Below are 15,386 nucleotides of genomic sequence, written 5' to 3'. Positions count from 1 at the left end.
CGGGGGCGGCTCCTCGGGCCTCGGCCCGCCCGCTCACCCCGCKGAGGAGGAGCAGCGGCGGCCGCGCCGTGCGGAGCCCGACAAGGACGCGGCAAGGGCGGTCGGGAGGCGCTCCGTGGTCATGGCCACCTCCAAACCCCTGTCCCGCTTCTGGGAGTGGGGCAAGAACATCGTGTGCGTGGGGCGCAACTACGCCGAGCACGCCAAGGAGATGGGCAGCGCCCTGCCCGCCGAGCCGCTCTTCTTCCTCAAGCCCTCCTCGGCCTACGTGCGGGAGGGGTCCCCCATCCTGCGGCCCTACTACTGCCGGAACCTGCACCACGAGGTGGAGCTGGGGGTGGTCATCGGGAAAAGGGCCCGGGCCGTGTCGCAGGAGGCGGCCATGGAGCACGTGGCGGGCTATGCCCTGTGTTTGGACATGACAGCCCGGGACACGCAGGAGGACTGCAAAAAGAAGGGGCTGCCCTGGACCTTGGCCAAGGGATTTGGCTCATCCTGCCCGGTCAGCGACTTCGTGCCCAAGGAGAAGATCCCAGACCCCCACAAGCTGCAGATTTGGCTCAAGGTGAACGGAAAGCTGAGGCAGGAGGGGGACACCTCCTCCATGATCTTCTCCATCCCTTATCTGATCAGCTACATCAGCGAGATAATCCCCCTGGAAGAGGGGGACCTGATTCTGACAGGGTCGCCCAAAGGCGTTGGGTCYGTGGAGGCCAACGATGAGATTGAGGCTGGCATCAGGGACGTGCTGTCCATGAGGTTTAAGGTGGCACAGCAGACACGGGGATCCTAATGCATGGATCCAGCCAGGAGCCTGCCTGGCATGAGGACATCTGGAAACACTTCCACAGCCCCAAGTGCTCGATGGACTGCCACRCATCAAGGAATGGAATCCATGAGCCCAAAAAGAGTCTGACTGACACAGCCCCATTTCCATGGAGGCTTCAGCAAACCTGGGATGCAGCCAGCCTGGAGCAGGTGGAGCTCAGAAGCTCCAGAGTCCAAAATTTAATTCCAAAACCATACTTGGGAACTGGAGACAGTATGCCCGGTAGCCAGGGAGCGGGGTGRGGCTGGTCATCATTCTGTGTGTGCTTCTCTTCTGCTGAATCTTTGAGCTTTGCCAGTGTATTGTCTTAAAATAAAAATTATCAATCAACTAAAAATTAAAATGATGATGTAGGAGCTAAAGCTCAGCCATATTGTGGGAAATCAAAGGGATATGTATAGATGTGCAACCCTAAATCAAGAATTGCAGCTTCACCAAGAGTTTCCTCTAAAAGAGAAGGATGTTTGATTTTTTGATTAGTTTTGTGATTCCTCCCTGCTTTTTTCAAACATACAAATTAAAGGAGGATGTCTTTTCCCCTCACTCCAAGGGGCGACTGCAGCAGGAAGTGTGCCAGATGTTTGGCAGATTGTTTTTTGACTAAACTGAGCCTCAAATATATTTTCTAAAAGTGAAATAATGCAAAAAGATCAAGAATAAAGAAGCATATGGGTAAAGATCACCACTAAACTTGTCTTTTGACTGATTTCAGTATATTTTTAGTAAAAATGTAACTGCAGCAATTGCTGTTACCCAATGCAGTRCAGCAGTTGGAGTTTTTAAGTATTTCCAGCTGCTAAAAGCCGTGCTGGGTAACTTTCCCCAATTCCCAACTCCAGCTGATCCAACATTCCCCACCAGTTTGCATGACAGCAAGTTCTCTTTCAATTCAACAGAGCAACAGACAAAGTTGTAAAATAAATTTAAAAAATCCTCCCCATGCAAACATCAAAACTTACCATTTTCAAAGTTTGCACAGAACTGGCTGATTTCTGACAAAAACAGATGGATTTTTTTTTTTTTTTTTACATAAATTCAAAGCACCAAAGTTAAACATTTCCATTTATCAGGGCCAGATCTTAATAACTGCTAGAAAAAAAGATTTGGTTTTAAGAGTGGGGGGTTTTTCAGAGAAAATTCTTGTCTTCTCAAGAGAAGCAGGTCTGTGAGAGCAGTGTGGTCCAGGGTCCTGCACACCACACTGGAAGAAGAAAGCAGAACATGGTGCAGAGTTAAAAGAGACATTAGGGTGAACAGTTCTGGAAGAGGAAGGATGGAATTAAGTGTCTGTACTGTTTGCATTTCCTCCTGCCTGTTAAACATTCCCATCTCTGGCAACAGCAGCAGTGCATCATTTGCAGTTTGGTCTGCAGCCCTGGGTATTGACAGAGTTAGGATTCAGTTATTGGAAACATTCCCTTCAGAATGGGAATTGCTATTGCTGGAAAACATTGAATTGTTTATTGCTCCAAGAGGGATGCCGTGACCCAACACTGGCAGCATTTTTGGGGTCTGTTGTTCCCACCCATGAGAGTCAGGATGCAATCTTGGATTGCTTGACAGWATTTCCTGTTTCTGTGGTTGTTTTCTCTGTGCCACAAGAAGGGGTGGGGAGGGCACCAGGGTGGTCCAGGATCCTCAGAGTGTCCTGGCCTAACAACTCTTTTGCCAGAGGAGGGATGGGGGTCTCCCTCTGTTTAAAATAGGCCGAGTCCCAACGTGCTCAGAAGGTGAGAATGTAACAAATAACACCAGCTGGAGGGGAAGCTATGGACAGAAATATATTTAAAAAAGGGAAAAAATACATGGAGAAAGGCACAATCAGCATACCTGGGTTCTTTAAGTCCAGCTTTGGTGAACAGAGTCCTGCTTACAGCCCAGCTTSATTGTTTGCTTGTCAGAGGTCACTGCTAATTGATTACTCTGCTCTAATTAGACTTAGTCTGCCCAAAGATAATCAACCCTGCTGCTGCCCAGAGTTCAGTGTTTGGCCTCACCAAGGTGCACCACAAACCCAGGCAGTGTTTCAAAAAGGGTCTTTATTTCTTTAACACAAAAGCAGCAAAGCAGTTAAAACCACGGAAGTTCAGCAGATCTGTCTTGACATGTTTGATCTCTGATTTTTTCAAAGATCTCATCTGAGTGAGGAAACCCTCCACCCCTCTTGGAAGGGGTTGAATTTGGTAGAATTACCTTTAAGCTGAGGCCCAAGTATACTTTTTAAAGTACAATCACCAAGAAATATGAACCCGGAAGTCCACTTAGGGGTATTGTAATGTGCACTCCACCTTTACCATCAGAATGGACTTGGCAAAATCCAACAATAACAGAATTCCATCTCTAATAACAGAGTCAGGGAAGACTTTCCTAGCATTAATTATTACTTCCAATCTCTTCCCAACAAACTYTGACTCGCCTCTACAGGATCTGCCAGTTTGCAGGAAAGAAGATTCACTTTTAATCCATTTCTCCAGTTGGGTGATGAAGTGACCTGGAAAAATAATTAAGGATTTTTGTTATCACAGCACCTTGATAGAGATTATTTTCAGATGTCACAGAGCATGTTTGAGAGATTTATTTGCATTATTTCCTGTATGAGTACACATTTATGCCATATACCTRGCACTGCTGAAGTTAAACACTTTCATTTTGTCCTGGAAATAGRGACAGAGGAGGGGGAGATGGAAAAGTAAGAAGAGTTTTGCCAAGAAGGGCAAGTTTAAAAGTGAAAAGCAGCCACTGTTTTAAATTAACATTAAATACTAACTTTGAAATAAATCTTGCTTCGTTCCAAGAGAAGTTGCCATTTCAGTGCAGTCTTCTGGTCTTCTTCCAGCATGAGAAATTCATCGACCTGTTAACAGGACACCACAGAGCACTTCAGCAGGTAGTTAAAACATCTTACACATTTTATTGATGTCTAAGTCGCATTTTTTTTTTTATTTTAACATAGTGGTTGGTGTGATACATGTACCAAGACAGTCAAATTACCCAGAATAAATTGCAGGGTGTTGGAGAATCAGTCAGGAATTTCCAACCACATTTTCAGAAAAGCAGTGTTCTGAATTGCCTGTTCACTCTTACATTGCATACAATTTTTGTTCCAACTTTTTCCTTGTTAAACAGTTCTCTGTGTGTGTCCATCCATCCACCCATCCATCCATCCATCCATCCATCCATCCATCCATCCATCCATCCATCCATCCATCCATCCATCCATGCTATTTTTTTAACTGTTGTACACGCACAAGCAGAACATTTACATCTATTTGTCATTCTCATCAGGTTTCACACTCAGCTCAGTGAGAACAGCTCAGTTCTCTCGTCCTTACTGTGCAGCCCAAGGTTTCCTCAGCCACGCTGTCAGACAGGTAGCAGGAACGCAGRGTGCCTGTGTGATCTGTCACATCCACGAGGATGTCAAAGCTGGCAAAGGTGGACCTGGACTCTGGAGAGGCATCACTGCAGAAGGTGCAAGTGTTTGACACTTCATTCACAATGAACCGGCAGATTGAGCTGRAACAGAAGGAGATAATTCATGCAGATAGGCAATTTATTCTTCCYGCAACATTTTTCTAGACTRAGATTTCTCAAGAGACTTTGTCTTWAAAAAAATTCTTCTAAACACTTGAATCTGCCTGAGACAAATGGCCTCTTTCTTCTTCACTCTGRGACCATAAAGAGCAAGGCCTTCACAGAGCCCACTCTTGAGRAAGCCTACASAACAGAAACCCACATGGCACCCCCMAGACGAGTTTTATTTCTTCTCTGGAACTGGACTGAAATATTGCTCCATCTCCTGGAAAAGAGGGACAAGCAGTTTTTAGCACAGATTCCAAGCAGGCAGTTGCTCACCATCTGTTTCGCAGAACTTTGGATACATTCTCATCAATATCCAGGGTGGAAATGTAGCCATAAATAATGCCATGGAGAGGCTCCAGTTTCCCATCACTCTGGAGAGCTTTTTCTTTYAGCTGTTCCACTGTATAGACATCYACTACAGTCTCCACTACAAGTTTAAAAGACACATTCAGTGTGTGTGAGCAAGAAATGATTCAAAAGAGCAATGGCAAAGATGTATCTTAAGGTAATGAAAAGGAGATTTAAACCATCAGAGAAGCCCGCACCAAAAAAAAAGTAAAACAAAAGGGGGTTCAGATCAGGAATATATCTTTTAGTTAATCTTTATGTCCTCCAAAAGGAGTTTTTGACAAAAGCTTTCCCCCTCAATTTTCCATACTTATTCCAGACAGAAAGAACACGCCAGACAGGCTGCAGCTGGCACGGTCAGCTGAAGGTACTTAGTGATAAAATAARGGACAACCCTGAAACCAACAGTCCAAACCTTAAATATTCATCCAGGCTGGACCTGAGTTTTGTTGCTGTGAACACACAGAGCAGGAATTCTTTCAGCTGCACTATGAAATTATATTATGCAGGTAAATCAAATTGAATGTCTGTGTCCATGCTTACAGTTAATGGTTTCATTTGCCAGCTCCTTCACTGGGTCAGGCAGAGCTCCCGACTGGGCACTCTCTTTGATGAAACTGAAGAGAACATTTGCTTCTGCTGTTTCTGAAGAGACATTTTTAAAAGTTATTAGTATATGTTGCATGTAAAAATCACAGCATTTTTATCCTGGTAGCACAAATACTTTGGAATAAGCCAAGATTTGTTTTTCTCTTTTTCACTTTAGCACTTAGGCCTGCATGGAATAAACATATTAAGGCTGCTTAGATAAAGTAAAATAAATAAAAAATAAGGGTAGAAGCCAAAGACATTGGTCATTGCATAGCAGACAAAAAGCAGGRAGCTTTGTGAAAAAAGCAGGCAGGAGGAACCAGACCTCCAATAGATTAATTAATGCATTTTAGCCTACAAAAATTACTAAAACCAAAGAAATACTTCAGCAGCTCTTACCGGGGTTAGTTGTAATGATGGTTTTGGATATCACAGTTGCAGTCATGCAGTTCCTAAATTTGTCAAAATTGATTCTCACATCTGATGCAAATATAACTGTGTATAAAAACACCTCCATGTTACTGTAGAATAAATATCACATTAAGAACTGCAGTAAAAACATAAACCAGACTGTTTTACCTGTTTCTTGTGGGATCCAACTCTGTGCCAGCTGGATGGATTCATTATCCCAACTAAATTAAACAGAAGTGSATGTATTAAAACATTTTTGAAAGARCACTCAAATTGTTTAGCACTAAACTACTAATTAATGAAATTATAATCAAACTGGTCAAAGGGAAGACGACTCCTTTGTGACACACATGGCATTGAAATTCCATGTGACTGTTTTATCCCATGCCAAACAGGATCAAATAAAGATTGTTTTAAATGCAGAATATACCTGGGAAAATGCTGTATTTCAGCTTTTATCAGAATAATTTTAACTAAARCAAATCCCAGTTACAGGAGCTGTTTGTGAGCTGAGCCTGTGCTGGGCCAGGCTGATTGCTCAGATCCCCAGACCAGATGTTCAGCCACTTCCCAACACTGGGATCTTTGTGACTGGGGATGATGAGACTGGAGTGAGGTCAGTAGTATCCTCAAAAATGGTAATTTCATGGTCTCTTGATAAAATCTCGTTCAGCTCCTCCTAAATTTGGCTGGCAAGAATACAGCCAAAGCGCGGATTTGTTCTGGTGGGTTTTYCCCTTAATCCTTGGTAAAAGATTTAAGATATTTCCTTTTCATCTAGTATTGCTCAGCCACTTCTTCACTGATGGGCTCTGAAATACCCTGATAATGCTCAAGTCCCAGCACCCAAAGAAGACTGGTGGAGGAGCTGCTCCAAATTAACCCTGGCTGGAAGAGTTCACCCAGAGGTGCTTATTTTGGGTTTGTGGGTATAAACTGTGTTAAGCATCCCATGATAATGATCCCTGATGATAACACAGCTCCTRGCTCACAGTGCAAGGCTGTTTTCTACCTCCCTTGAGGGAGCAAAGGTCACTGAAGTAATTTTTCAACYGCCAAACAGCAATCCTAGGGCAAGTGAATACCCACACACCCTGCATGTGGAAAAGCCACAAGTTTATTGAACAAACTCTGGGCAAAATGCAAGGGTTCCTCTGTAAACAAGGCACTGTTTACAATCAGAAATGGGGTGGGGGWAGTTGTGTTTGTAAACAGGACAGTGTTTGAAAATACGGCCAAAGTCATGTTTCTGYATTATTTTAAATATTTCAAAATTAATTCAACCTCTTTCATTCCACTTCCAGTTCTGTTTGGTTTTCAAAATGGATCATGCCCTTCTTTTTCCTGCCCTTCTGTTTGTAGAAGAAACACAACAGCCTTTGCAGCTGGTTTGAAATGCCATTTCCTGAATTAGCTCAAATGTCCACATTAAAAATAAGGAATTATTTGGAACTAAGCTTCAATTTGCTGTCCATGAGCCAGCAGGCTGTCAGCAAGCCATAAAACTATGCAAGATATATAAGGTCACTCTAATGAATCTCTTTTTTTCAGTCTCTTTTCAATGTCCATTGCTGCTTCATCACAGTTGCTTCCTAAATAACAGTATATTTAAATTAAAAGACAGGCCTATGGTTAATTAATGTGTGTTATAGCTAATTTCTTTACCCATGCTAACATCAATTTGTGTCTTTTAGTGAATTAAAGAACATTTTACCATACWATTGGGAAAGACCTCTCCGTTTCATCATACAGCTTTACTTCACACCTCTGGCCTTTCCTTTTGTCTGAAGTCATAAAAYACTTGGGCTCCCCAACCTTTAAGAAGAAAGAGAAGCAGTCATTTGTCCTCTATTCAGTGTTTAGGAGAATAAAACTCAAAACTTAGAAAATGGAAGAGTCAGAAAAGGAGGAAAAGAAAACTCTGTAGACTACTAAAAATGGCATCACTTAATTTTCCYTTCCTTTTGTTGATAAAAATCTCGTCTAAGGGTGTGTGTGGTTTTTGCCACTCAGCTGTGAAGCTGAACAAACTGAGTCCTGGCCACTGTGAGGCCCAAAATCCATATTTACACATATGTACAATGGAGTTACTCATGGCAGAGCAAAGAAATGCTCCTCACTTACGGACATTACAGCTGCCARCACGTTGAGCACTCTCCCATCGAGGCTTTGTCCGTTTGCCACRATGTCCCCCAGGGAATAATAATCCTGAGGATCCTTGACAGGCAGGTGCAGCAGAGAAAGGAGTCTGGTGTCTGTATCATAGCAGGAAGATGTTTTGACCACAGAGTGATTTTCACTGAGCAATAATTTGTAGCAGCTAGAACGGAATAAATCACATGGATCAGCACTGCACTCACTGATGCATCAACAGTGTGAAGTGTTAATTCAATTCATATGAAAAAGTAACTTTATTTCATTATAGTTGTTCCTAAAGGTACAAAAAATACTAGTAGGCTTTACTCAAAGCATGGAATTTACTCTGATTAGTTACAAAGAACATGATTGCTTTATGACCATGAAATATATTCTCCTTTGAGAGTTGGCCAGACAAGGTTGGGCACAAGGAAGAAGGTGCAGCTATACAAGAAGCAAAGACCAAATATTTCTACCAATTTCATGTTGCTGGAAATTAAAGCAAATCTTAACTTCCGTCTTTCTAGAAAAAACAACCACTCTATGCTTTAAATTTACCTAGGAGTTACTGGGTTGAATTTTTCTTCTCTTTCTGCTTCCTTTGACTGAATTAAAGGATTTTCAATTGTAACTAAAATAAAACATTGAGAAGCAATGTTAGAAATTGATTATAGATACAATTATAAGTATTTTTGTGCTCTGCCTGCTCACAAGTTTTACCCAAACAACCACAGGCAGCAAAGTGTTTATATTAACTTCAAAGATAAAAGCACATCCTGTAAATAAATGCAGGGTTTTTGTTGTGGTTTTATGAACAATCATAGTCATATCTGTAACTGAGGAAGACAAACACCAAACTACTTCACRGCTTATTTTTCATCATTTGTAAGAGCCCAATACAAAGCAAGACTTTACATTGATTAACTGCAGGCCAGTTTTGAGCTGCTGCACTCAGYGAGTTTCTGCCTGGTCTTATTGTTGACATATTTACTAGGTTGGAGTTTAAATCCTTGGAATTTTGTTCCTTTCCTCATTACACTGAACAGAACTGAACAATTTGTTTCCAATTAGGCTGTTTGCTGACTCCTCAGAGAAAAACACAGCAAACCCACCAGCACAACACTGATTTATATGCAAACAGAAACATGGTAAGGATAAAGTCCARCTTACCACAGTCACCAACTCTGAAGCTTTCTGAGAGGGATCTGATGTACTCTTCTCTGCCCCAGGACTGGACATTTATGAAATAAGTTGGGGAATCACGAATGGTAAAMCCGAAGGTGTATCTTTCAGTACCAATGTCTGCAAAAATAAACAGCACTGTAGCAATTCCTCAGCACAGTTTGATTTATACAAGAATACATGTATAAAAACTACTGGTTTGAGGTTTTCCTTGATTTTGGCATGATTTTCCTGCCACTCGAGRCCAGCAGGTGGTGCAGGAACACACTGGTGTTCGCAAATGGGCTACAATTTCTGCTATAGTTGTACCAACCCATCCACCTACAAACAGCACTTCAAGGCAGCACCATATAAACTTACAGACTGAACCCAAGAGAAGTGAAAGGGCTTTGTGATGGGATGGTTGGGGTGTGGCAAACACACAAACAGGGTTCACTTGTACCCACAGCCCCAATCTTGTAGGAGCTGGGTTTATCCCATGGACAAGACCACCCTGCTGCTGTCCMAGGCTGCAGGGTCACTGTCTAGGTGGTACCAAGGGGTTTCATTGAATAAAGCAAAGTGTTTGCAGTGCTGTGGGAAATTCAGGATATCGCTGTCTGAAGCCTTGCCCTGTCTCATGCAGCTAATTAACAAAGCWGTCCAGGGATGACAGCATTATGCAATGGATTGTTACTAAATGATCAAGGAAAACTTGGATCATGCCCCCAGAGTGTCACCTGAGTGCAGTCCATKGAGGCACAGACACAAACACCCCATCTGCAGACTCTGGAGTAGGCTGGCACCAGTTCCTAGTGACAATGATGCCTTTCTCTACAATCTCACCACTCGAGCAGCYCAGCAGGAGTCAGTGCCAGCAGAACAACTGAGTCCTTCTCCCAAAGCTGGAATGGCTCCCCAGGACTGGAGGTGCTTCCTGGCAGTCTGTACCAACCCTGACTGTAGATTTGTTATTTCAATTTCCAATTAATGCTGTATTAAAAACATACGATTCRAGGTTTTTTCCCAGATGAAGCTGTTGCTACTCAGGCCGGAAATAACTTGTGTTATTCCTCAAGACATGTCCTCAACATTTCTGTTCTAAGAGAGAACGAATATGAGGGCACCAGATCCATTCCAGCAGTATTTATGGAAGAGTGGGTTCATATTGGTTCCATCTTCAGAGCCTGAAACACTTCCATGACAGAGTTTTTCCAATTTCTAATTGATACAGTTTAGCTAAACCAATGCTTCTCTTTCATCTTGGTTCTCAAATACACACAGTTTTTGGGGATGCATATTTATATGCATTTTACACTGAGGAATCTGTTTATCATTTAAATACYGATTTCAGTGATCTCTGCCAAATTACACCGTTGAAGAAAATGAAGGAAAAAGAGTTTAAAGGCACTGTACTTTTTCGGTCTGGAAAGCTTCTGACATCTGTTTTCCCAATAACCACCCCGATTACATTCTGAAAAATAAAAAGATTATAGAGTACAAGTATTAAACCCAGATGTAGATGATGAATTAGATTTCATGGAATTATACTCTGCTGATGATAATAAACATATTTCTGACTGATAATCATTTTAATCTATTTATTCCACAGTACCGTAGGAACTAAAGACTAAAACATAAACACACAAGTTCACTTTAGAAAAAAATAGTGACTAATAAAAATATTAAAATAAATACATCTGTTTCTGTTTGTGAAGAAAATGGGAGKACAAAATTTCCCCCCAAACCTTCACAGTTTTGGCTGTTGTACAGCAATCTCTCCTCAGGTAGGCAGCAATGTTGTTGTTTCATGCTCTCTGCACAGGGCTCAGATCTCCTCAAATGCTCCATGAAAAGTCTGGACGGGATTTATTTTACAGTTAAGGGTCCAAGGTTTTCCTGGCTGTCAGCACCACAAGCCAAACGTGTGCACCCACAGGAGGTTGTCCTGGCCTCATCTAAGCAACCTCAATTTCTACAGGCGCCTCTTTTGCTGTCTTTCAACTGACTCAAAGGGAGCTGAGGCAAGGAATTTTCCGGATAATTCAAACCAAAATCAATCTTATTCTGCTTTGCTAAACCTGTATTTATTATGTAAAAACATCCTGTTCTCAGTTGTCAAACAGAACTACAGGAAGCAAACACACACATGAAGATACAGATATATTATCTATCTGTAATATAATTTAATAGCTGTGTGGTGAGTTGGTGKTGGTTTTGAAAGTAGGGGGTGCTCGGTGTCAGAGAAGAGTTTTGCAGTGCTTGTTTGGGATTTAAGAGGAAAGAAAGTCAGAATGGGACAAGGTCTGGAAGGAGATACTGACAGTGCAATACTGCTAGGATCCTTCAAAACTTGAAGCATCCCACATCAATTCCACTTCATGGAATCATGGAATGGTTTGGGTTGGAGGGAACTTAAAGCCCATTCRKTGCCACCCCCTGCCRTGGGCAGGGACACCTGCCACTATCCCWGGGTGCTCCAAGCCCCATCCGCCTGGCCTTGGACATGATGTGGCAGCCACAGCTCCTTCCCACAAGCCCTTCTCGCAGTACTGACTGCCACATTCCAAAAGAATTCCAGAGCCAGCTGGGAAGGRCAGGGTTACAATTCAATAACCCACWCAGGATTAATTTTATACTATCCATGAAGTAATGTGACTGGCCTGACTTCACTGCAATGACTGACACATGCTCAAAAATCAGCTCTCCACTTTCCTTGGAATCACTAGAGGGAGCACAGGAACTGCCTTATCCTGCAGGGATGGAAATACTGAGAAGASACTTGTGTAAGCAGTGTAATATCCTGCTTTCAGACTGACTGAATACTTTATGCCCACTGCATGTCATGATTATGATTAGGATTTTTTTTTTTTTTATTTTGGGGTTTGTTTCTTAATTTTTAAAAAAATCTACAAAGTCGGAGTGCAACATGCCCTGTATCTCACCCCCAGTCAACAGAACTGACAGTTAGGATGAGTGCCCACAGAAATTAGGCTGATGTAATATCCAGTTTCCCAAAGAACTCTGCCCTGGCTCTGCTGCAAATGTGTTCACCTCTGTGTCTCCAACACCAAGACTGCACAGGGAGCTGGCAGAAGGAAAATGATCTGGCTGGAAACTATTTTGGAGTGAGGAAGGGAGAAAAACTTCCAGAGATCATTTCCTTCATCAGCTAATTGTGCAAGCACTAATTTCCCCAAAAAGGAGAAGGGGAACATAGYCCCCCACCATGCTGCCTGTTTTGGCAGAGCACTGCTTAAAGCTGCTCAACCAACTCATGAGCTACACCATGAACACACTGCTAGTGTTTACACTTGAATCTCTTTCACCTTTAAAAATAAACAGCAAACTAATAAATGTGACATTTTGATACTTTGTGTGTTCAGTTGTTTTAATGTCCTAACACAACTTATCATTCTATCATGAATTACTATTTTATAAAAACACTTTCATGACCATGTGTTSCTAACTGCAATACTGAGGATTAGTTTTATTTGTAAAATAAAAGATTTGTAGCTGAGTTAGTGGATCACTACTTTGAAGGAACTGTGAATAACAGGTTAAATTAGCATTGCTGAAGATCAGTTCAGATCAATAGAGCTGTGAGGGTATAGAACACATCTCCGAGATCATCCCTTTTCTTTGATTCCTCTCTCATTTTTTTTGAGGTAAATGAGAAAAAAAAAAGAGTTAAATTGTGCTATCCCAAGTAAAATCTGTGAGAATGAGAAATCTACATGTTTTCACTCTTTTCAGGAACATCAGGACTTCCCTGAGGCAAGGGAGGGGGGATTCTTGCTCTCTGCTCAGGTGAGACCCCACTGCAGAGCCGCCAGCCCTGTAGTCCCAGCCCTGGAAGGACATGGAGCTGTTGGGGTGAGTCCATAGAAGGCACCAGAATGATTGGAAAAGCTGAAAAAATTAGGCTTGCTCATCTTGGAAAAGAGAAGCTTGGGGCTGAGCTAATTGTGACCTTCCAGCATCTGAGGGAGCTGACAAGAAACATGGAGAGAAACTCTTTACAAGGGGTGGAATGACAGAACAAGGGGKAATGGCTTCAAACTGAAAGACAGCAGTTTTAGGATATTGGAGAGAAATTCTTYCCTGTGAGGGTGGGGAGTCCCTGGTACAGGGTGGCCAGAGAAGMTGTGGCTGCTCCTGGATCYCTGGAAGTGTCCAAGRCCAGACTGAAAAGGGCTTGAAACAACCTGGGGTAGTAGAAGKTGTCCCTACCCATGACAGGGGCTGGCAGTGGATRAGCTTTAAGCTCYCTTCCAACACAAACCATTGTGGGATTCTATGAAAACCTGCTTTTAATCCCAAAGAAACAGAAACAGCCCTGCAATGGAACTGTGAGATTTTGACCCAGTTAAAACCGCGTCCAAGCAGAGCTGAGTGTGAGTAACTAGGGCTGTGAGCACTCCAGGATCAGGCCTTACGATCACAGCGTGCCGTGAGATACTACTGAGGTCACAGATGGATTGTGGCTGCATAATGCTGACTCTGTAATGTCTTTAATAATGTCTTCACTAATTCAGCATCCATTTAAAATGCTACAAAGAGSCCTCTGATACATTGAATTGTCCGGTCAATATCTGTGCTTGTGGTACCCACAGGCTGCGGACAACAACAGCATCAATTTTCATTTTGCTGCTTTGCACACAAAGAAGGGAAGGGCCTTTCTATCCAACAATTGCACTAATGCTATTAGTACCTAAATACACATCAATTACATAATTTTGCAGTAATATAAGACAGTCAGATACAGTTTCATCTGGGAACAAAAGGACCATGGCTATGAGACTTACAGGACGAGCAAGGTTTGGATGCAGATCTGAAAGTGCAACAAAGTCCCGTGCTGAACGAGAATGAGCCATTCTTTATCTGAAACTTGAGGAAACTGATTTAGATTTTGTGAAAATCCAAACAAATCACTTAAGACCATTCACAGTGAGAATAACATGTTATTTTTTAACATAAATGTTTTGACCTAATAGCATCTGTTTTCAATAAGAGGCATTTCAAGCCATCTGAAGTAGACAATTCTTTATTGTTTGGATTTGGCAATGGAAGTTATGAATTTTACTGTGACGGCTCTACCTATGCTTCTCAAATAAAGGCCTGCGWTTTTTATTTATTATTCATCATTAAATGACTCCATTAGCACCAGGCTCTGAAAAATATTTACCCTCCTTCTCTCTGGGAAGTCCAACTRAATTTAATGAGGCAGCTCATATATAAAAGGCAATTTGTATGTGAGGAAAGAAAAGTGTTGGGTTGCAAAGCACCCTTTAATTGAGGTTTTGGACTTAGTATTAAACTGTTTTAAAATGTGAGTTTATTCCTTTCTCGAAATAGAAAATTTCTGGATTTATTAAAATAAAATTTGTGGAAATCAGTCCTTTTCAGGSTGCCAACGTGGCATTTACTGCCCAGCCCTAAGAGCACCCAGGTTCCCTCTAGAGATGCTGAAGTCGGGCCATGGGTGCTTTGTTAGACCCTCTGAATGCCTCTTATTATTTCATGGGTACCTCAGAGACATTTAGATACTTAACAAATACTTGTCAGATTCTATTTTTTTGTTGTAAAAGGAACCATTGCATTGTCCAAATTTTAATAACCTTTAATAGGAGAGGACTGCTGACATCTTTCAGAAGATGCCTGTTCAGCCTTTATAACAAAATCTTGAATGGCTTTCAYAGTCTTTATACCTGGAACCTCTTGTGAGAATTGTTAACCATTTCATCAGGCATTAGGATAAAAGTCTGTTGAACAAATAAGTCTACATTTTAAAGAAAAACAAGCAGTTATCTGAGAACCAAGTGATTTCTCTAAAAGAGCATTTCAAACTATATTCTCACAGTGAGAAGGCCCAGATTTGSCTTAGAGAAACCACTGAACAATGGGGCCCTCAAACCTGTTCCCATCCCATTAAATGGAAGAATTTGTGTTTCCTTCTGTAGGAAAGTCACCTCAGCATCCCTCCAAGGCCGGGTAATATTTCCACCTTGGAAGAAGTTAAACATTGTTACCTGCTGTAGCTCACACCAGCTGGGTTAAAGCAAAGGAACCAGTGCTGGGAACACCTGTATTGGAGAAAGATTAAAATAGTAATTTAGGATTTAAAATCTCCCTGGTTCTGATAGCTGGAGTTCAGATGCTGCACTCAGGAATCCCTCAACCCCTGAGGAACCCTTTAGCCCCATCATGGATCYCTCAGCCTCCTCACGGACCTGACACACCCCTGAACATTCTCAGGTGCTCCTCAGGAGCCCTTCAGCCCATCATGGACACTCAGGCCCTTCAGAGACCCCTCAACCCCTCAGGA

General features: G+C 42.2%; 2 protein-coding genes across 2 annotated transcripts; one reads left to right on the top strand and one right to left on the bottom strand.

Annotated features, from left to right (window-relative positions):
* Positions 1 to 27: 27 nt before the first annotated feature.
* FAHD1 (fumarylacetoacetate hydrolase domain containing 1) lies at positions 28 to 1,511 on the top strand. The gene has a single exon (XM_057371268.1). The coding sequence runs from the start codon at positions 122 to 124 to the stop codon at positions 791 to 793; it is 672 nt and encodes a 223-aa protein (XP_057227251.1). The 5' UTR covers positions 28 to 121; the 3' UTR covers positions 794 to 1,511.
* A 1,153-nt stretch (positions 1,512 to 2,664) lies between these two features.
* MEIOB (meiosis specific with OB-fold) lies at positions 2,665 to 15,147 on the bottom strand. The gene is made up of 14 exons (XM_057371290.1): positions 15,091 to 15,147; positions 13,867 to 13,948; positions 10,475 to 10,532; positions 9,068 to 9,199; positions 8,456 to 8,528; positions 7,886 to 8,081; positions 7,476 to 7,576; positions 5,930 to 5,982; positions 5,750 to 5,845; positions 5,303 to 5,404; positions 4,685 to 4,838; positions 4,162 to 4,345; positions 3,597 to 3,683; positions 2,665 to 3,320 (listed from the first exon to the last, which is right to left on the bottom strand). Exons 2-14 carry the CDS (start codon positions 13,933 to 13,935, stop codon positions 3,210 to 3,212), a joined length of 1,416 nt encoding a protein of 471 aa, XP_057227273.1. The 5' UTR covers positions 13,936 to 13,948; positions 15,091 to 15,147; the 3' UTR covers positions 2,665 to 3,209.
* Positions 15,148 to 15,386: the final 239 nt, after the last annotated feature.

The sequence above is a fragment of the Malurus melanocephalus genome, unplaced genomic scaffold (assembly GCF_030028575.1).
Source record: "Malurus melanocephalus ecotype Western Australia unplaced genomic scaffold, MMel_1.1 scaffold_143, whole genome shotgun sequence".
Classification (NCBI taxonomy): Eukaryota; Metazoa; Chordata; class Aves; order Passeriformes; family Maluridae; genus Malurus; species Malurus melanocephalus.
This window is presented reverse-complemented; position numbering and strand designations above follow the sequence as displayed.